Source organism: Argopecten irradians, chromosome 1, assembly GCF_041381155.1.
Source record: "Argopecten irradians isolate NY chromosome 1, Ai_NY, whole genome shotgun sequence".
NCBI lineage: Eukaryota > Metazoa > Mollusca > Bivalvia > Pectinida > Pectinidae > Argopecten > Argopecten irradians.
The window spans coordinates 2,378,679-2,402,028 of NC_091134.1; the positions used below are offsets into that span (position 1 = coordinate 2,378,679).

The 23,350-nt window shown below is 33.9% G+C and overlaps 1 protein-coding gene across 1 annotated transcript; it reads left to right on the forward strand.

The window, feature by feature from the left end:
- Positions 1-2,643: 2,643 nt before the first annotated feature.
- LOC138314945 (transient receptor potential cation channel subfamily M member 3-like) lies at positions 2,644-17,280 on the forward strand. The gene is made up of 16 exons (XM_069255603.1): positions 2,644-3,754; positions 4,992-5,126; positions 5,421-5,474; positions 6,898-7,029; positions 8,148-8,324; positions 8,691-8,788; positions 9,333-9,561; positions 9,954-10,124; positions 10,658-10,933; positions 11,318-11,446; positions 12,172-12,420; positions 12,786-12,960; positions 13,109-13,235; positions 13,576-13,766; positions 14,406-14,538; positions 15,145-17,280. Exons 1-16 carry the CDS (start codon positions 3,632-3,634, stop codon positions 16,007-16,009), a joined length of 3,264 nt encoding a protein of 1,087 aa, XP_069111704.1. The 5' UTR covers positions 2,644-3,631; the 3' UTR covers positions 16,010-17,280.
- Positions 17,281-23,350: the final 6,070 nt, after the last annotated feature.

Consider the following 23,350-nt stretch of genomic DNA (forward strand, 5'->3'; position numbering starts at 1 on the left):
TATTGTATGGGATAATCATGCGAAATGATGGATCATCTGTTGATATATTAAAGCATGCTTAACAGACAAAATAAATAAGGCATTGTTTTTATTGGATGATAATAGTTATCAATATAAGACAATAATGATCAGTGCATCTTTTAAGTTTAATGAAGTTGACAGATTACAAAAAGACATTTTGTCTTAATTAGTAAAAAATTAATGCATAATAACAAAGTGACACAATTTTTTTGCACGTGCGGTATGCGTGATGCCATCACCATATATGGTTGTCAAAGTAATCACCTGTGCCATTGTACACCTAGAGGTGTACATTGTAGGTGTACCGACCAGAGCACTGTATTGAACCTGTCCCTAAAGGGAAACATCGTGTTTTTTGTGTATTGTACCTTTCTCAGAGAAACCAGCCGTTTACGTTATCACTGCATCGACACTATACCTACCTAGTCAGCGGCCTCTGTGATTACACAACTTCAACAGCATTCAGTGGATACTTATATATACATATGAAACGTAAGTATTCTTATTTTCATCGTGTACTTATATATTGTATTGCCTTCTACTAAGAATTATTGAATATGACTATTGTATATTTAATTTTGTTTTCCGCTAAAAATTACTAAAAATCACTATTGTATATTTTATATTGTTTTCCGCTAGGAGGTACTGAATATCACTATTGTTTATTTTATATTGTTTTCCGCTAGGAAGTACTGAGTATCACTATTGAATATCTTATATTGCCTTCCGCCTTGTGCTGTTGAGTATGGTCATAAATATTTCGCTCATTTGCATGTACAAGGTTACAATGCATTAGCTTTTAATTAGTTAAGACATTGATAAAGGTGACTCATTAAAATAAAATTAATTTGTCATGACTAAGTGATTGATTAAAGACATGAAAGCTAATTGATAGATTACCATATTCATGGGCCCCATTGTACCATCATAATGGTAAAGGAATGTCGTTATTTAATTTTGAAAACAAAAATGAATTAGTAATTATGTAGTTTGATATAAGAGGTTAACAAATGTGTGGAAAAGGAAATTAAGGAGCGAATATTAAAACATCTGTGCCGGATATGACATAAAATATATGCTGTTCAGTCAGCAATTATAAAATGTAAGATTCGTCATCGATGGTAGAGCGTGACGTCAGCAAATGAGAAAGATGTGAGGAAGTTTAAAATGAAAAAAGAGGGAAAGAACGGTGTGTTGTAAAAAATAAGATGAATGATGTCTTATTGTGTATGTAAAACGAAAGTGTTAAAAGATTATAAACTTCAGCGTATTATTGATAAATTATTAACTATCATTGAACAGGTGTAAACGAATGTTGTATAAAATATCGAAATAATGTATCAGAAGTAAGAGCGATTTACCAAATTTATCGTAAGAATAATTTATCAGATATAAGAATTATTGATCAACTATAAGTCAGAATAATGTAAAATACAAATGTTAAGTTTCAAAAGTTATATTACAACATATTATACTTATAGTATAGTGTCATGAACCATTGATGACGGTAGCCTGATAGGATGCTCCCACGTCATTCTCTAATCATGTTTAGGAAGAAAATGTTACAAGGTATACTACCTTTTATTATGGATCATCAACTATATTCGTTTCCATATTCATACATGAACCTGACCAGTTCTTGTGTTTATACCTCATGCGTAATCTACCTACCAATTCAGGCGTAGGCAATTACGCCAAATTAAAATTATGATATATGGTCTGACGTAGGTACAATATACAAATTATGCATATTGCATTATGTAAATCGTTAAATGTATAATTAAATGTGTGAGACAATGGTATCATTTAGACCAAGTCTCCGCGGTGAACCACATATATACTGCTTACGTTTATAAACAATGGACTAGGTGGACTATTTTTCTTTTAGATCGTATCAGTCATATGTAACTAGACTTTAGTGCTTACAGCATCATGCATTCAATACTTCGTGGTAAGATTTGTTTATCATCGTGGAATACATTCAAATGTGGGATTTATTTTGAGGAAATTACTTGATGATTTAGCGCTGATTTTCGGATTTTGAGTTTGTATTTCTGTTACACAACAAAGTAGGACTGTGTTTAATACTGGCCGAATATTGGAGGCTAAGTCGAGTGTTACAGAGAATATCTAACATTACTGGATATCATTTCCGATCATTTTGTTCGTAATTCATTTTCAAATTTATTTTTTGAGATCTGGATGTAACCAATAGTTTTGAGTGAATGATGTTTGAAAGATATGAATTCTTATCATTTTATTGCCATAGCATATCATGAAATACTATCTAGATACTAATATATACTTGCCTATCACAGCTGCAGGATTCACATATATTCCCTAATGTTAAATTGTAATTTCTTTAAAAAGCCCCATTGATCGAGGTTACGTTTTGTTTTACTCAAAATAATAAACATCATGGATCTGTATTATTTTGCCTTTTAAAATAGAACTTGATATAAATGAGCTATTCGATTGTAAAAAAACACTACAAGACTTGACTTTAAAACATGCTGTGGTAACACATTCCTAGATTTCTTTTTAGTTCAAACTTCATATGTGTATTGTTTTATGCAGTGTTTTGTCTTGTATGATAGAAATCTTTTCGATAGAGACTTTATGTAGATTTTGCTTGTTTAGCGGTAAATTATCTAACAGATATAAGTATATTGTGTAGAATTTGCCTTTTTAGCAATATATCCAACAGTTATATCTATTTTGTGTAGAAGTTGCTTGTTTAGCAGAAAAAGGAGTTCCCACGCGTACCATAAGAGATCCATCAATTTGAGTGCACTCCGGACACTTAGACTGTCGATCGTATAAGTCCAGCCGACAGTTATATACATGAGTGGACACCACTGACCTTTAGTAGTGTAACTTACGATGACAACAGGGACGTAGATCACCTGTCTTATATTAGTCAATCACTATGTATAAACATAATCATAACGAAATAGTGCTATCGAAAATTATTCACTTCCAAATTATGTTATTGTTATCTTAGTGAGAGATTCTGATAAAATAGAACAAATTAAAATATCATGCGTTGAAAATAAATACTATTTCGTTAAGATTAAGTATTGAGTTTATCGAATATATCATATTGCTATATGTCAAATATACTGTTTCTTATTCTGAAGTCTTGGAATGTTTTAGGAATATAGTGTTCATTCGGCTAAGTCCTCGGGAAGTCGGAATGTGCTAGCCAGTCACTATCATAATTTGACAATGTTTCTTTCCACATACCTCTCCAAGAAATCTTTTTTGTTGACTTTGTCATCTAAAGAAGAAAAACCCTTAATGTTTCTTCCATATCATTGCAAATATTGGCACATGTTTTTTTGTTTGTTTTTTGTTTGTTTTTTTTTTGTTTTTTGTTTTTAACAAAAGTCATTTGTCTCGTTTAATTTAAAGTGATACCTCCATATTACTAAGAGTAAACGAATTTCATGTATACTTCTGTGGGCTACAAAATACATAAATAGTAAATAGCAATTAACTCGTGTATTGTTTTTACAATCGGCCATGGACGTAATCTATATTAACTTTGCTATTGTATGCAATTTACCTATATGATCTTTTATATCTCAATATAATAAATTGACATTAAATGTACATGATTTATACCGTTTTAGGTAATGAGAGCAAAGCCTCGATATGGTCAGCCAGAAGTTCGGCATCACTTCGATGTCGCTTCAGCATTGGCGAGGAGGATATTAATACCATGAAGAAGGTAAGAGTATAAGAATAGTTTAATAGGCTTTAGCGTTTGATTAGCTAAGCAATAATGATGTAACTTTTTATAACGCCAACTGTAGCTATTGGCTAAACTTAAAGTTTAAGATTGTTTTATAAATGTGAGGACAGGTATTAGGGTATTAGATAATCAATTATGGGAGAGGAAGGACTGTCTATGAATTAATAAAAATAGATAATGATGAAATGAAATAAAATTAAAAAAAAAAAAAAAAAAAAAACCACTGTTCACAAAAAGGAAAAAAAATAATAAACGAGAAAAGAAAAAAGAAAGAAAAGCCCAATCAAACAGATAATTTCTTATGCATTTTTTATTATGATTTACATTTGAAATGCTATCCAACTATAAATATGTCTTAAAATTTTTTGAAAACATTGTCAAAGCCAAGATTCCAAATATTTCACGATTACATGACAACGTAAGAAATAGGTTGAAATTGATGAGATCAACGAGTATAATTTTATGAGAAAATGGAGAACAGCCTGACGAGTCGCGTTGATAGACCATTTTCCTAACATAGCGTAATGATTAGTTCTTGTATTTAGAGTCACAGATTCAGGCTGTAGAAAGGTTGAGTAACTAGGTTTTAGTTTTACAGTACATAGTGTGGATTACACAATGTTTTTCTTCGTTAGAAACTTCATAGAAATGGACTCTAGCACAGTTTATTCTGAGCAGATGGTATTATACAGTAATGCATTTGCCTTTACTGGTAATTGATGTTTCAGTTTAGGAGGGTGTATATTTACCGTTCATTGTTGTTTCTGTGTAGGAAGGTGTATATTTACCGGTAATTGTTGTTTCTGTGTAGGAAGGTGTATATTTACCGGTAATTGTTGTTTCTGTGTAGGAAGGTGTATATTTACCGGTAATTGTTGTTTCTGTGTAGGAAGGTGTATATTTACCGGTAATAGTTGTTTCTGTGTAGAAGGGTGTATATTTACCGGTAATAGTTGTTTCTGTGTAGAAGGGTGTATATTTACCGGTAATTGTTGTTTCTGTGTAGGAAGGTGTATATTTACCGGTAATTGTTGTTTCTGTGTAGGAAGGTGTATATTTACCGGTAATAGTTGTTTCTGTGTAGGAAGGTGTATATTTACCGGTAATTGTTGTTTCTGTGTAGAAGGGTGTATATTTACCGGTAATTGTACCTTTAATTATTAATTCTGTGTAAGAGGGTGTATATTTACTAGTTTTTGTTATTTCTGTGAAGGAGGGCACCCTGGAGCAGTCCATGATGGAGGCTTTAATGACTGACAGAGTAGACGCCGTCAGAGTCCTCATAGATAACGGCTTTAACATTCAAACCTTCCTGACTATAGCAAGGCTAGAGGAGCTGTACAATACGGTATGTATAATCACCATCACAGCCTCACTTAACACTTCCCACGTAAGAATACTTTCAGGTTGCTTATTGTATTTTATGTTTTATCTGATACTTTGAGATAATATCTATCGCGTTGGTTGTGACTTGTCAAAATACATTGTGCTATACTTGGTATAGACTAGATTGAAATGTTGAAAGTTTTTTTATATATATATAAAACTGTATTGTTTTGTATTAGGCTGTTTAAATATCAACGAAATAGGTATATTTTACATTCTACATCATATTGAATAACATTATGACTTCCCTTTGCAGCGCCTGGGACCAGCAAACACTCTGCGCCACCTAGTTCAGGATGCTAAGAAAAAGGTAACTTATGTAAAACAACGTCATAGTTTCTAGTAATCTACATGAGGATATAAAATTGAAAATGAATGGTATTGTTAAGTTGACGTTAACACTTGATGATTTTATAAGAGGAATTATTACATACACGAAAAAAACTTGTAAGTAAAATCCAGTTACATGTTGAACGACCACAAAAGATCAACATGTCAGCTTTCATGTTATAAAGAAAGAAATATATGTTAAAACCTAAACTAGCGCGTACGTTGCTATGAGGATACGTCTGTAACTGTCATCTCCTGACACCGTAATACATAAAACCAAGACATTAATCTGGGAATTTTCTATGACGTCATACCTCGTGAAAGTATTTGTTTTTCTTTGTCCTCTGAATTTGCCTTAGATGTCTACAAAGTATGTCTGCTTCAAACATTCCGCCATATAGAGCCGTCAATCTTGTGTTGAACTGTAATTTATTTCATAGTGCACATTCATATAATTTAAGCTTTAAAAATAAAAATAAATGCAAATGCACCAAGAACAGACCATGATAGCCGACACCGTGTCATTTTATATCATCGAGATTTATAGCTGTACATCACTACTACAGGGTGCAGAAAGTACAAAGCTTTTCTGTGCTTCCCCTACAACCCTATTACAGATCTTCAAAACTTTAATATCCAAATTTGATACAATAAGCTGAAACAATATTTCATTTTTTTATATAATATGTAGTCGGTATCGACAAGAAGCACTAGTTTAGTGGTATCGACATGTTCTTGTGACACTACTGTGAACGAAAACAGGCGAATATGGAGATCTGGGCTGATGATCTAGAAATTGTAAAAAGTAATCTATATACTACACAAATGATCATCAAACATGTCTTAGTGAGCTTAATAATTGAGAAACTCACTCAATGTGTGACATAAGCCTTCTCTAAGTCGACAGTATTAGTAGTCGGTAATGCCACATTGTCAAACTTGTTAACCTGTCGCGTGCCAATATGTGAAAAAAATGGTAATAAACTCGCATCTAGGACTGCAACATCAACCAAACATTGAAGTCATATTAATTTAAGATCTTTAACAAATACATAACATAATGTACATCAACCCAATTTGTAAAAAGTCTTATAGTGTACATTTATGATTTGTCGTCATTAATAAAAAAAAAAGTCTTTGAAAAAATGTTTCATTTAATTTTTTATTTCCTTTTGTTTTCACATACTGGGCTGTTTTCACATATTGGCGCGTGACCTTAATTTCTCTAACCAATAGTATCTGTCTACAGTCGATAGTTCTATGCGCACTAAAACATGTCTGTACTTATTCTGACTAAAATATTTTCTTCGTGAAGAGGACGTCGAAAACTTCCAATTAAACAGACAAATAAAGGTTTCGGTTCTTTGGTTGTTCTAATATATACATATTACTGACATTTTCAGACGATTTCCTCCTCTTACCGATACACCATGCTGGATATCGGCGCCGTGGTAGAACAGTTGATGGAAGGCGCCTATCGCTCAGCCTACTGTCGTAAACGCTTTAGGCAGAAGTACCACGCCATCAAACGAAATGTAAGTATTAAATATAAAATACCACGCCATCAAATGTAATGTATTTAATATAAAATACCACGCCATCAAATATAATGTAAGTATTTAATATAAAATACCACGCCATCACATGTAATGTAAGTATTTAATATAAAATACCACGCCATCACATGTAATGTAAGTATTTAATATAAAATACCACGCCATCAAATATAATGTAAGTATTTAATATAAAATACCACGCCATCAAATATAATGTAAGTATTTAATATAAAATACCACGCCATCACAAGTAATGTAAGTATTTAATATAAAATACCACGCCATCAATCAAATATAATGTAAGTATTTAATATAAAATACCACGCCATCACATGTAATGTAAGTATTTAATATAAAATACCACGCCATCACATGTAATGTAAGTATCTAATATAAAATACCACGCCATCAAGTAATGTAAGTATTTATATAATATAAAATACCACGCCATCACATGTAATGTAAGTATTTAATATAAAATATCACGCCATCAAACGTAATATAAATGTCTAATGTAAAATACCACGTCATTTAACGGGATTTCTTTAATACGAAATATAACGCCATCAAATGCAATGTAAGTATTTAACTTATAATATCTTAATATAAAATCTGTGTTGAACCGCATCTAAAAGTCATTTATTGGAGGGGGCGGGGGGTTGGTTAAAAGTTTACTCAAGCCGAACAAATCCTATTAAGGCCGCATTTTTCAAAGTATTATACAGAGCCACAGTTGTGACGAAGCTGAAACTATATAATAATGTAGGTATTGCTTTGTTTAATCCATGTCAATTTTTTTAACATTAAATATACTTAAGACTGTCATCAAACATTTGCAGGTGTTGAAAGTGTCAATTCATAGGCTTAGTATTGCAAGCTGACTTACATTTTACAATTTTGGAATTACAAGCATATGTATATGTATTTGTTCATGTTTGTGCACGTGCACATTTTACCGGTATATTCGTTTGACACGTTTATCACGCTTATGAGATATCATTCAGATATTTGTCATCGACAGAAATGAAAACAACACGGCTTTTAGTTCCATTGTCTGTTATTCAATATGTGACTTATATGATGGGTTTTTTTCTCAGAGCATTGCTGGTAACATGGGACGACTTGTGACCACCATGCCTATGATAATGGACACAACAGGAGCTCAGGAACTGTTCCCCCATCCTTATCACGACCTCCTTATGTGGGCTGTCATAACGAAACGCCAGGAGATGGCCATGTATCTATGGCGACAAGGGAATGAAGCGATGGCTAAGGTAGGTCTTACCTCCGGTAAACAACGAAAAAGTTAATTATCTTAAGCAAAGGGACAACTTAGAAAAAATGTAGGTATACCAATCGAGAAAAGGCATACGAGGTACGCATACTGTCAATACAGCACCTACTACAAATGGTATGGAAAAAACTATGACAACAAGACGTAGCGTTTGAGGATTTGCCATTAGAACTGGTTACTTAGTATTCCCTGAGGACCGAAAAATATTAATAACAATATATAAATGTATTGTTCATGAACCTTTAGATACATGATAAGTGATTGGATTGCTGGTTTATCTTCATGATATGTACTATACAGGTAATATTGTGAAAACTGGTCTTAATTTACCTTTACGATATTACAGGCCTTGGTGGCGATAAAGTTAAATAAGGCGATGGCTGCTGAAGCAGACCGGTATGATCTGGAAGTGGATATCTCTGATGGACTCAGATCGAACGCCAAGTAAGCACACACTATCTACTGTATTATATATATGCTTTAGCTGTTTGTCTACTGTCGGAACAACATCTTAATATTAAATGCTTAATACCTGTGGTTTCATTGGTTTGTTATTAGTTTTAATTCATCTTGTTTTAAAACCTGTAACACGTTAATAAAATATCGTAAATGTGATAGTTATACAAAATAACGTTCACATTCCCTTGTCTTCACTTGTTCGCTTGTCCAAGTACCCAGGAAGTTATTGAATACATGTATATGGCTTACTTTAATTGGTTATAAAGGTATAATTGTTAAATGCAGCTATGAAGATCTGAGGCCAGTTTCATGAACAGTCCTTACCTTAAAGAATTCCTGAACTTAAAATTCTCCATAGAAAAGCATTACAGAAGTTACGGCAACAAACTTAAGTTAAGGAGTCTTCCTTAAAATCTGTAATGCTTTCCAATGGAGAATTTTAAGTTAAGGGATTCCTTAAATTTAAGGAATGTTTATGAAACTGGGCCGTGATATCGCACCAGTAAGGACACAATGATACTATTTACAGAGCCTTTATGAAGTTGTCACTGGAGCTACTAGAACATTGCTACAAAATGGATGATGCGTGCACGCAGCATCTCCTAACGTATGAACTGAAAAACTTCGGCAAACAGACCTGTATTAGTTTGGCTGTGGCTGCTAACCACCGTCAGTTCGTGGCCCATAGATGCTGCCAAGTCCTCCTAAACGACATGTGGATGGGCGGACTTCGGACGAGGAAGAACAGCAGTTTAAAGGTAAAGGCGGTTAATGTCGACATATCACTTCATTAATCTTAAATTGGTAAAATTTAATTATAAGAGCAACAAATAGCAACAAATCAGAGCATAAATACCATTAATACCAGATATCCTTTACTGAATATTTCATAATTATGCAACTCTGATCCAATATCGTTTTTAATTCCGGGTGAATACTTAGTATTACATGAAAATGTAATTTTCATACAAATGATCCTTTTTTTAGATCTGCTGCCTTATATATCAAGTTTCACGTGAAAGCATGTCATGTCGGCTTCAGTACAGACTGGTGACATATAACTTCAAATTAAAAAAAACCCCGCTAATTAGATGTCTTTGAGTTATTTTTCTAATTCCTTTATATATATATTGTATATTTCTTTCTATAGGTTATATTGGGAATACTTTGTCCACCGTGTATTGCCTTCCTAGAATTCAAGAGTAAAGAGGAACTGAAGTTGATGCCTCAGACGCTTGAGGAACATTTGAACCAGCTGCAGGCCCAAGGTATACAGGAGAGGTGCATGTCTATTAGTGAAGATTTCGGAACCATTAACGAGGTAGGGGCACTTTACCAGCTAATTATTTAATTTATCACGGAAACGCCATTTAAATACACGATTGGTGGAGTTTTCTGACTTCATATGGAGACTTTACCAAATATTGAGAATCATAATATTAGATTTTTTCTTCGTCTTTACCTAAAATAAATCAATTAATAAAGAAATTGCAAACCTTTTTAAATTCAAATGAAGATATATGAGAATTATAATGATAATTATATATTTATATTGTTACTATAAAGTTCAAATGAAAATGATTGTAAATTAAACTATTTCGTCGAATTATCATAGAAAAATATTGTATTGCTGTTGTCATTTGCCGATTTGTAAAGAAATATAACGTTTCTTTATGTACGTATATGATATGAAATGGTGTTTGTATCGAATTGTTATCAACATGCTACGATAAAAATAGATTGAGTAATCTAACAAATTATGAACTTCCATGATATAAAATGTTGTTTTTATTACACTACATTTAATATAAAATCATGATAAAAACACACCAATGTCGTGATTTTAAACTCCAGGGTTACAGTAGTGAAGACAACACGGAGACTAGTTTCCAGAACACCCCCACCAGTCCCAATTTACCCACAAGTCCCTGCGTCAGCAACAACACCAGCTTCCACTTCGGCCATAACCCTCTGAGGCCGAACGAGTCTCTGACCACCACTGGGTCAGTATTTACAGACAGTTCTAACGGGATCTTTTTCTCGGCCAAGAAGAAGAATAATCAGCTTCGATTTATAAGGAAAATGTATGAGTTTTACAACGCCCCGATCACAAAGTTCTGGATGTATGCTGTGAGTTATACAACAAAATTTCAATCAAATAGAATATCGTCATTTTACATATTTCTGATGTGTTGATCTTATTTTGTGCCGCGCATGACAGTGCTACGATATATCACAACAAAATACATTTTATATTATTGGATTAACCTGACGTATTTTTTTCAGTCTTTTGTTAAATCTACATAGTTCATTACAGTTCTATCTTGTGGATATCTTAAATTATTAAATAAATATATTTGTATAATTATTTTAACTCTTTTCTCAGCCAAAATTTAACTCTTAAGTTGGACTGCAATTACTGTATCGCATTTTATGTGATGTTAGCATAGCGAAATGTGTATAGGTTTATTTTGTGCGGGTAAATTAATTGTTTTAAATGATTTGTTGTTGTAGATGACCTACATCCTATTCCTGATGTGCTATACGTATGTGGTACTGGTGAAGACTTACCCACAGCCCAAGTGGCAGGAATGGGTCGTCATGGTGTACATAGCTACCACAGCCCTGGACAAAATCAGATTGGTAAGTCTCCCCTTCACAACTTTATAGGTACAATAGGCTTACATTGCTACCACAGCCCTGGACAAAATCAGATTGGTAAGTCTCCCCTCCATAACTTTATAGATGTATCAGGCTTACATTGCTACCACAGCCCTGGACAAAATCAGATTGGTAAGTCTCTCCCCTTCCACAACTTTATAGGTGTATCAGGCTTACATTGCTACCACAGCCCTGGACAAAATCAGATTGGTAAGTCTCTCCTTCCACAACTTTATAGGTGTATCAGGCTTACATTGCTACCACAGCCCTGGACAAAATCAGATTGGTAAGTCTCTCCCTCCACAACTTTATAGATGTATCAGTCTTACATTGCTATCACAGCCCTAGACAAAATCAGATTTGTAAGTCTCCCCTCAACAACTTTATAGGTACATTTCTGCATGTTTTTATTATCAGTTGGAGTTGAATAAACAAATAGTTAAATACAATAAGATCCCGTTTTTTAACAATTTCGAGAATCATATCTAAACGACCGTCCTAGTGATATAACATTACTTGCACATAACCCACGTACTTACAATTCGTTATGCGAGGATTAAAAAAAATTATATTCTATTTAGAAACTGTTAACCTAGTGGTTAAATATAATTCAAAATAACTCATTCAAAAGATATAGGTATTGCCTTTCAAAACTACAAATACATTATACCAATGCTTTGATCAAATAATATTATTTTTTGTTTCAGATAATTGCATCCGAGCCTGTGAACCTGCGGAAAAAACTGAATTTGTATTTTAGTCAGAAATGGAATATTTGGGATACCATGGCCTTGCTGACTTTCGCCATGGCCGTGACCTTACGATTTATACCCAGTGCCCTACGTGACGCGCGCGTGATGTTTACCGTAAACATTGTGTTCTGGTACCCCAGGATTCTACAGATCTTAACTGTCAACAGGTACCTAGGACCGTACATCAAGATCATGGCCAAGCTGGTAAGGCAGCTTTATAATTTGACTTTTCTCTATAGATTAATAAATTAAGTCTCGTTACACCGCATTAAAATATAGACCTAAAGCAGACGTCTATTGACACATGTTTTCAAAACTATGTTTTTTTTTCAAATTCAAATGCTGGCAATTTGCATTACGTATTTATGAATTTACATCATAGGACTACATAAAATGCAATTTGATACGAATGGTATCAAGTATTATTTCTCACTGAATTCGTCTGATATCACACACCGCAATTCGTGTAATAATGAATATGTTATGAAAAGTATCTTTTTAACTTTAATGTATTTTCATTTGAATTTTGATGTAATGCGTATATCATTCTTGTTCTTCTTGTCCTTCAGTTCATTGACATGTGCTACTTTTGCGTCATCAAGTTCATTGTGGTGATCACGTTTGGAATCGTCAGGCAGTCTATACATTTCCAAAATGAAGAACCCTCCTGGAAACTCGTGCGGAACGTTTTCTTCTACCCTTACTGGATGATCTACGGAGAATTGTTCGCACACGAAATCGACAGTAAGTAAAAAAAAATGACAAACGCAACGCTGATTTTAAGCATCAGCATATGTTTGTGTTGAATCATATTTTGCGAAATATAAAATCTCAATATTGATAATTTTAATTCAGCACAATCTAATTGTTGAGAAATAATATATTATTTCAGCTTGCTACGATGAAGAAAATCACCCGAATGGCTGTACGTACGCTTCCTGGGTGGCTCCATCGTTCATGTGTCTCTACCTACTTCTGATTTACGTCCTTCTTGTCAACATGCTCATCGCCAGATTCAAGTAAGGCAATATTACAGTTACGCAGTTTATAACACAACTGATTTATATTACATAAAACTTAATATAAGTAATTATTATACATGTAGTTCTTATAGTAATTTAATTAGTCGCAAAATTTTTAATTTGCGTCTTCAAATAGAACATTTTTTGGAATTACTTTTTTTTTACTTTGGCATGTTAATTCAATTTCCATTACTCCTAGCATTATCGAGGATTCCAAAACATTTTGCAATGCAGACTATTTTTGAAGGTGGAGATACTATTTTTTTGTCTTTTGAGTAACCCAATAATGTCGCTTCCAGAAATATGGATTGTGTAATTGTCTTGTATCTTGTTCTAGCGCCACCTTCATCGCCAATAACTCGTATGTGAAGGAGATTTGGAAGTTCCAGCAGTATATGCTTGTGATGAAATACAAGATGTGCCCAGTACTTCCACCGCCATTAGTTTTTATCAACCATATATTCCTCAGTATCAGATTCCTCGTCCGCTGTTGTAAGGGAACAGATGTCAAATACGAAAACGGGTTAAGTAAGTACGGTTTATCGGTTTAATTAGTGGTAATCTATTAGACCTACGCAGATACAATTTGTTATGTTTAGGTGTTGGGTAGCGTTACTTCTTAAATTCTCTCAACATTATCATTCATCTCGCGTGATATCACTTAATGTACTTTCAAGTAACATGATTTCGTAAAGGAATACCCAGGCAAAATATCTTAAGGTAAATTGTGATGAAGAAAATCTTCGTATGAAATTCAGCTCAATTTTAGGTGAATTTCATGTTTTTGACCTGAGTTTTTGTTCTTTTATTTGTTTGATTTGAAATTTACCATTTTGAAGTTTGCCTGTGTACCTGTCCAAAAATAGATATTGTCACTGATTTCAGAATACCTCTATCATATCATCCTAAGTTATAAATTTTATATCCAGTATGGAGTAATTTAAACGTTAGATTTATTTTACATGAACGTCCAACTTATCAACTAATGTCTAATGTGTAAGTTTCCATGATCAATCGTGTTATTCTTCCTCTTCGTTCTATGTTTTTATTTATTTTACAAACGCCATATTCTAAAACTAAATGATAAATCAAAAATTAAATTACTAGAAACTGTCCATATGTCAAGTATTTCTCCTTGATATGACCTATTCTGCCTTGTCTTTACAGAGCTGTACCTGTCAGATAAAGACAAGGAACACCTTCACGAGTTTGAATCGGAATGTGTCGAGGACTATTTCAGAGAAACAGAGATGAACTTCCGGTCGTCAGAAGAAGAAAGAATACGTGTCATAGATGAGAGGTACGGACTTTAATTTCTTATCTATCTTCAAGGTAACAATATCTAAATTTAGTGACAAATTCATACGCTTATGGATGACTAATATAAAAGGAATGGTGAAGAATGCTTGAACAATCAACATGATTTATCAGTGTCGGTTTAGATATCGTATGGCCAGTTATATTATCAGGTCAAAATGTTCACAATTTTGGTTTTAAATTTGAGAGAATGTGAATAATAGCGACTTAAAATTTGGCTGTATATGGCTGTATATGAGTATTTATGATTTATTACTACTTAAAAATCCGCGTATGATATTTGCACAACCACCCAAATGTCCCTCTAAATCGCGAAACTATCATCTCCGAAAAAATAACCAGCCATACGATATTTTAGAACGAGAAAGACTGATACGTGATGTACAAAATGCGTATATCACTGACAGAATCAATTGATGCTTTGTACTCGCTTTATTGTTATTATACGTTATTATTTATTGATGCTATTGATTCTACTAGCGGATACCATAGCTTAACGTCTTCAGTTTTTCACAAGAATGGCCAGGATAAGAGTATCGTTTTAGAAAGAAGTTCTCGTTCTGAATAGTTTCATGTTTTATGTCTGCAGGACCGAGAAACTTAACCTTGGTATGGATGGTATAACACAGAAAGGCCAATCTATGACCTTGTCCTTACAAACAGCCAACCAGCGGATGTCTCACCTTGAAGAAATATCCAACAAGACATCAGAAACGTTACAAGCCTTGCAGGCACTGCTAGACCTAGGAGTAAAGAGTATTGGTGCAAATGGCTTCGCGTCACGTGTAAGCAGTATCGAAAAGGCTTTAGCCAGCGAATCTGATAGTGAAAGCGACAACATCACGAAAAAAGACGAAAATGTGACAGTCAACTATGATTCAACTTCACCAAATAGATCATTGATGAGAAAAAGATCGGCAAAAACAAACCAGGAAAATAAATGTGACACCCAAGTTCAAAAGAAAGAGAGAAAAATTTCGATACACTCACTTCAGGAAAGTTACAAAATGTCGAACGGTAACGATAATAAAGACAGCAGCGCAGTCAAATATGATTCATCCGCACCAGATAGATCATTGGTGAAAGCAAGGACAAAATCAGAACTGGGGAATAATTTCGATATCCAAGTTCAAAAGAAGGGGAGAAAGATCTCGATACACTCACTTCAGGATTGTGACAAAATGCCGGGGGACAAGGAAGATGACAACAACACAGGCAAATATGATTCATCTTCACCCGACAGATCATTGACGAGACCAAGGACAAAATCAGAACAGGATAATAACTTTGATATCCAAGTTCAAAAGAAGGGGAGAAAGATCTCGATACATGTTTTCAATACAACGGAGGAGGAGGAAGACGCACCAGAATCCAAGGACACGCCGATACCAACAACAGACGGAAGAAATAGTTTGACTACTACAGACTGTAGAGTCCGAAGGGTGTCAGCATGAAGTAGCTAACTCAATGTATAATGAAGTGGTGGTAGATCCCTTTGAGCAAAGTTCATGCTGAGTCAAGGATGCATTTTTTATTCCAAGGGGGTGCGGAGTTTTACAAGGATAGCAGTTTCTTTGATGGACTAAAACCTGATCGGTTTATTTCTCTGTCACGTCCCTGTCCAATATGATGCACGTATTTCCTGAGGAATCTCTTACTCCCATGAAGAAGTTGCCTTTCATTGATAAAGTTGATTGAAATACTTGGTAGACGAGAATAGTGATTCAGTTTTCTAGACACAAACTTTACAAGAGGCCATAGGGATGATTCATAATATAGAAATGACTAATCCTCAACTAAAAAAAGAAAATATAGCAATGAACAAGAAAAGCTTAAACACAGACTTCTGCAAATAATATTTTTCATCGACCTTCATTACGTCAAATATATTTCGGATGTCTTTATTCTAAATTGCATAAAATATTCTATTAAAAGCGATATAGATTAACATCTGTGATTAATATTTTATTGATTATTACATAAATAAAGGAACTTATGAAGGACGTAACCATCGAATCCTACAAGTGCTGTGACGTAATCCAGATTTACATACTAGATTTATCTGCACTTCGGGAAGGTATCGATTGTGACGTATCTAATTCGTGCGCAAATATCACGTTGTTGTCTTTATGAATATGACGTTGTCGCCGTAAACCCACAACGTCACACACAATACCTACCAACAAGGGCAGATAATTATGTATTTCCAAATGTGGAATATAAAACCATTCAAAATAAATGCGTGTTTGATTAACACATTAAACTTTGAAAATTGTGTTAAAACTGAGAGAAACAAGTAAAATGTATAACGAAAAAAAAAGTTTAACCACATGGCATTGTTGATATAAAATGGATAATGTCGATGATGATCAACCAAAGACAACGACGAAATGTTAGTTATCTTAACATAAAGATAAGTTTGACAATAAATTGACCAAATCAGTATTGTTTCCGTTTGCCAATGTTTGATTATTTCTACAAAGCTGTACCAGTGTTTATGGCTTTTAAATAAGTACCTTCAATCATTGTGTCTTTTACTACACATAGCTAGATGATACACAAATACGGAGAGCTTGGTTATAAATCAATATTATTTCCTATTGATATCTTACCTATTGATAAATGCGTACATTAAATACATAACTGTTGTATATAATTATTTGATGATTTTTCTGTTTGATTTTGTGCATGTTGTATGTTTTATCAATAAAAGAAATATTGAAGAAAGTTATCAAATATTTCGAATTAATTATTGCATTCATATACTTACTTGATTTAAAATTAAGTCATTTGGCTAATTCCTATCCCTTATTTTATAAAAAAAGTCAAGTAATGTAGAAAGCCTTGCTGATTGGACCTATTGTATTTGCTGTGGCCGATTTTACGTCATGATAAAAGTATTCTGGCCTTTTAGCCCTAATTTGCTACCTCTGGGTTCGATACCACCGTTGCTCATTTGTCAGGTACTGATAGTATGTCGGATGTCTTTTTACGGGTCATCCGGCTTCTCTCCACTTTCTAGGCAGATGGAATATCTAGACATATATATGTACATGATTAAAAACCATTTGGAGCGTCTTAAACAGTGTTGTAGTTGTAGAATGAATCATTTAAATAACACAGAAATTCAAAACATAAAATAACAAAATACATGTAATTATGAATCATAGGCATAAACAATAGTTGTTTCGAGAGTGGTATAATAGCAAAATGGATTGCGTTCAGATATGAAAAATATCAGTGTTTGTTCACAACTCTGAAAATGTCGGTCTACAGTAAAGCAACATTTACTTCTTCAAACAATTATTTGACAAAACGTGACAGCATATTGACACTAGCCTTTAATGTATACAAAAGCGTTACACTAACCGATACTATTTCACATCACAGAACCATGCACAGTGCATTCCTAATGTTTTTTAACAGTACGCCCATCACCAGCGTTTCCTCTAAACTATGCTAGACAGCTCTTCAAATGAGCTATTTACTCAACACTTGATCTACAAAGTGTCACAATTTTGTCGATATCTACTTTGGAATAAATACCATTGTATCGTCTAGATTTGCTATTTGTTCCAAGGATCTGTCTTCTGGTAGAAAATATGTCCATCCTTGTGCTGTATCTCTGGGTTTTGATACAAGATACATGTAAGTACTGCAGTCCATAACTTATGAGTGAATAAGTCAGATTCAAAGCGACATGATGATTCCTTGAAATTAATGTTGAAAATTATACAAGACTATATGACGTACATTTCATTTAAAATTTTCCCCATGATAAGGAATATGAAATATGACGAATAGAAACCTATGATTTACTAGCTAAAGTATCAGATGTTATTATTTTTTTCCTTAATGTAGTGTAAAAGTTCCAATTTAAAAAAAAACTCACAAAAGACGACTAAATTAAGGATGTATTTTTTCTACAATTATCTCAAATATTTGACTAAGTGTTAAAATAGTGTCGTGCAATTTTTGTAGATGTACATACTTACATAGGTTCACAAGTACGATGTGACTGGTAGTCTACCATGTATTCCGGGTGAACACCTCAGTAAAGTAACCATGTTTAAATTTACCATTTTTCCTTGAAAAAAAGGAATATAAACAGCAACTTTGTCAATTTTATTTCAGTAAAATATCATTTTTTAATACCAGGCATTCAGATAAACGCACAGCCTACGACTGGGTCCCTAACAAGATTTCGTTTAGTTGGGAGAGGTTTCGACAAAAGCTTCAAGATTGATGGAAACTCGACACAACACATATCACCTGTAGAACATCTATCGTATAATCTCACAATAAATCATGAAAGTAACGAAGGGAATGAAAGACATAAGACGCAACTTTCAGAAATGGGAATCCATGATAACAGCACCATGTTTGGTCACGAATTACATATAAATGCGACAGAGATCTCTACCTCAACAAAACAGAAGGGAAACAGCGACAAATTGAGCAACCATGTACATCATTTCCAGACGACATGGGACGAAAACGTGAGTGAAGACCTTCCTCAGTGTAAACCGGAATCATGTAACACAACGGGAATTTATATTCCATCCTGTCGGACCGGAAGTTGCGAAGACGTCAATAACTCGTGTAATTGTGATGTTTTCTGTGCAATCTTTGGAGATTGTTGTTCTGACGTCATTTCCGCCCTCACAGAACATACAGTAAATGTGATGATTTATCGGCGATTTAACTGGCAGAGCTGGTTTCTCTTCAATAATGACGCTAATTTGATTTCCTTATATGTTAACTGGAGCGAATGTACCTCTATACGTAATGGAACAAAGGACATCTCGATACGGATGATATCGAAATGTCCAAGAGATGGTAACTATTATCGGCTTTATGCTTTATGTGAGAATTCTTCCAATCTTCGTTTTGTATCTCTGTATGAAAATGTGGGAATAGTAGGCAGCAAAATGCAGATCGTTTTCAAAAACAAGTTCTGTGCTTGCTGTCATGGTTTCGCCGGTAAACAAGTGATACCATGGAAAACTGACTTTCATGACCCATCTAGTAAATTGTATTTTCCGCCACAGAAGGCAACTGGCCAATTTAGAAAATGTCGCAATTTTGAACCTGATATCAAAAATGATTTAACAGAATGTAAGCAGGGTAATTACATATTTGATATGAGAACACTTTGCGGTTTGAATATTTTCCCAATTAACACCAAATTGATTGATTCTGTAACGAGTATTTCACTTTTGTCCGATGTTACACACTCCATGAGAGAATGTGAAACTACATACTTTGAAGTTGACCACAATCAGTACCTGTCCAGTTCCGCCATACATTTAGACCATCTCCCGGGCGTTGTTCACCCATTATTTAGCTTTTATGGTTTACCGCATGTGCATGTCCCTGTTAAAAAGCCTACATTGACTCTACCTGAATTCCCACATCAAACCACAGAATATCCGTTTATTCCGTGCCCGGTTGGGTTTTCCAAAGCAGGACATCAGTGTCAGAAAGACACTCTTTCCCAGAATGATGAGTCTGTCTTCAACATAACAATGAAGGTGAGATCGTGTTCCTTTTTAAACATCACGTTATATGACCTTAGTGAGTCCGGCATATTAAATTTCGGAGTTCTTCAAAACAGAACAGACAAGAACAGGAACGACAATATTTTCAAAATTGATTTAAACAATCAAAGTATGTTCCTTCCATTAATAAGTGTTATCGAAGAATCGTGCTTAAACACTGATCCAGAGTTTTTAATAACTTCTTTGAATTCTGTGACACAAGTAATGAGTTGTCTTGGCAACGAAACACGCGCCGTCTTACATAATGTCATTTTGACAACAATCAACTCTACCTTGTTTATTACTAATAGCCAGGCTACATATCTCATTCCCTTTCCATTTGACAAATTTTCTCTAACAAATCACATTGATACATCAAATGTATCTCAACGGACTCTTTCTTATTGTTCAATTGAACCATCGATGTATTTGAACTGTTCATCTGTCGACGCCTTTCCTTTAGACCAATTTATCTTTCAAAACAATACGGTTCGTCTTCGGAATGCTGCTAAATCTGGACAGGTGAAATTTAGTCATCATACAATAATGGATAATACGCTTTTAGTGTGTGTTGAAAGAGAACTAGTTACATCTCACTATAGTCACATGAGAAGAATAGCAACATATGTAAGTAATATATGCATATCGTTTTCAATAATATCCCTTATACTTTTGGTTTACTATCATTTCACCATTCCGAGACTTCTAAATCTTCATGGTAAGATTGTAGTCTCTTTCTCTATTTCATTAGCCATTTCACAACTGCTTAGCTTGTTAAATTCGTTATTTTCTGACGCAGATGGCTATTTAAAGGAGATCTTGATATTAAGATACATATGTAGTATTCTCGGTAGAGTTTACCATTTCTCCTGGCTATGCACGTTTGCTTGGAGCGCCATTATGGCTTATGATATTTGCCGTAATTTTAGTGTTTGTACCTCCTTACAACAACAGATAGACTCGGACCAAGGTAGGTACCGATTTAGGGTGTATCTTTCAGTCGCTATCCTACTTCCATTTTCCATTGTTTTGGTCTCGAACATTGTTGCTGTCTTCTCGAACTCGAACCAGTTTTATTTGGGATATGGTGATGATTTCTACTGCTCGATTCGTACATTCGAGGGGAAGCTATACGCATTCGACGCCCCTCTGTTCGTTATTTATGGATTCAGCATAGTGTGTTTGGTTATCTCCCTTCATGGATTAGAATATTCAAGATGGAAGGGGAAACATCTGCAGGTTACACGAAAGCGTGACAAAAGCCGTTGTATGGCGTACACCCGGATCACACTAATGATTGGCATTACGTGGCTATTTGCAGTGGTAGCGATCTTTACCAATTCATTCTGGATTGGTCTTCTGAGTGTGTTTATTAATGGGCTACAGGGCTTAAGTGATGTTTGTGGGACTTTTATTAAATGTTCAAACAAGGAAGGTGATACTAGCTCGATTCCGTTGCCGAATAAACAAAGAGAGATATTCTGTTTACATGACAAAAAGTGTGTCTCGTTGATTCGTCGGTTATTGGTTAGGACAACACTATACAATCGATTTATGTAGTATGTGGCCTCCCACATCTATCATTTATATGCGTTTCGCATCTTTTGTTATGTAGATTACAGAAAAAATTATCTCCTCCGAGTAGCACAACACCTAGCATTATACGCAAACTAAATTCTATACTAAATGCTTTGTTATTTAACATTGTACATTATATGAACTTTATTTTTATTCTGAATTATATTTGTTCTCATTTACTTGTCTGTATGAATAAATATGAAATTGTGCAACCTTTAAATTGATTTTTCCGTTTTGTTTAGAATTCTTTTATTAAGTTAATGTTTTATATGAAAAAAAAGGTTTGCGAATTGAACCAATCTGATTAAATCCAGCTCATCAATACGCTTACGCGTAAGCGTGTTGAAGAGCTAGATTTAATCAGATTGCGAATTGAACTCATCTGAATTTTATACAATTCAATTTAGTTTTGTAGTCTTAGAAAGATGTATGCACGATAAAGTGGCAGATGTTATAGATAAAAAAGGCTTTATGTTTGATCATCACTGACACAGATATCTGGAAATCTTTAATGGAGATCAACCTAATATATAACGTACAAAACTGTAAAATTAAATACTAGTAAAAAAACTGTTCAGTTGGACATAGCAAATTTCTAGATATCTAGGAAAGTGATTAGATTTGATGAGTATTTTTTGAAAAGTTGCACGTGCATGAAACGTGATTATTACAATGTCTAACAAAAGATTCCACTCTGCAGTATGAGAACAATATTTAAGTTATATGTGACATAACTAGACATAAAACATACTATTTTGTCTGCAGTAATATATATTGAAATTTGATTGATTAAGTTGTGAAAGTTATTCAAAAGCATAACACTAAAATATGAAATAACAACTTAAGATATATGCATTTTAGATATTGTAATTCTCAAAATGGTGGTAACTTTTGTTGGTGAATAACATATAAACTCTCCTTCAATATAAAAATAATGCACGTGTAACTCTATTTACAAAACTATCATTCAAACAAACTCAAAACACAATTGAATGACTTGGATATGGTTAAAACTTCTGGTATCAACCTACTAGTTTAATCCCCCTGATTTAGTTTCAATGTACTTCTTTATCATCGATTGTTTTGTCGGCGCGTTTATTGGTCCGATCAAAATCAAGTATACTCCAACTTTCTGGTTAGTGTTTACAAAACAATAATACATAAATAAGTACACTGTTAACAGAATCTGATGTTAATATCTTTACATAAAAATGTTTAACATGACAACCCGTCTGAAGGACCTAAAGAAGTTGGATCGCCATCTACGGACAAATAACGTCTGACTATCATTTATGATGGTTATTGTGAAACATGTTGTTTTATCAGAACTACTTTTTTATAAACTAGAATTCAACGTGTGATAAGACAATACCCGGGCTAACATATCGTTTATATATTCACACGAAATCTACATTATATTTTGATATCGAATCCGCCAATTCAATTCATAGAAAAACCAGAAAATGATAGTGGAAATCAATCTCTGTGTGAATAGTTAAATTGACAGATAAAGGGGAAGTAACTCTAACAAAAAAAACAGGTCTATATTACCAATGATTGATGTATACACAATTTCATATAATGTTAACTCATTTTGAGCTTGGATAAATCTAATTCATTTTCATAATTAAAAAGTATAACCCCTCTAACTCGAACCCGCATTTCTCGAATACCCCT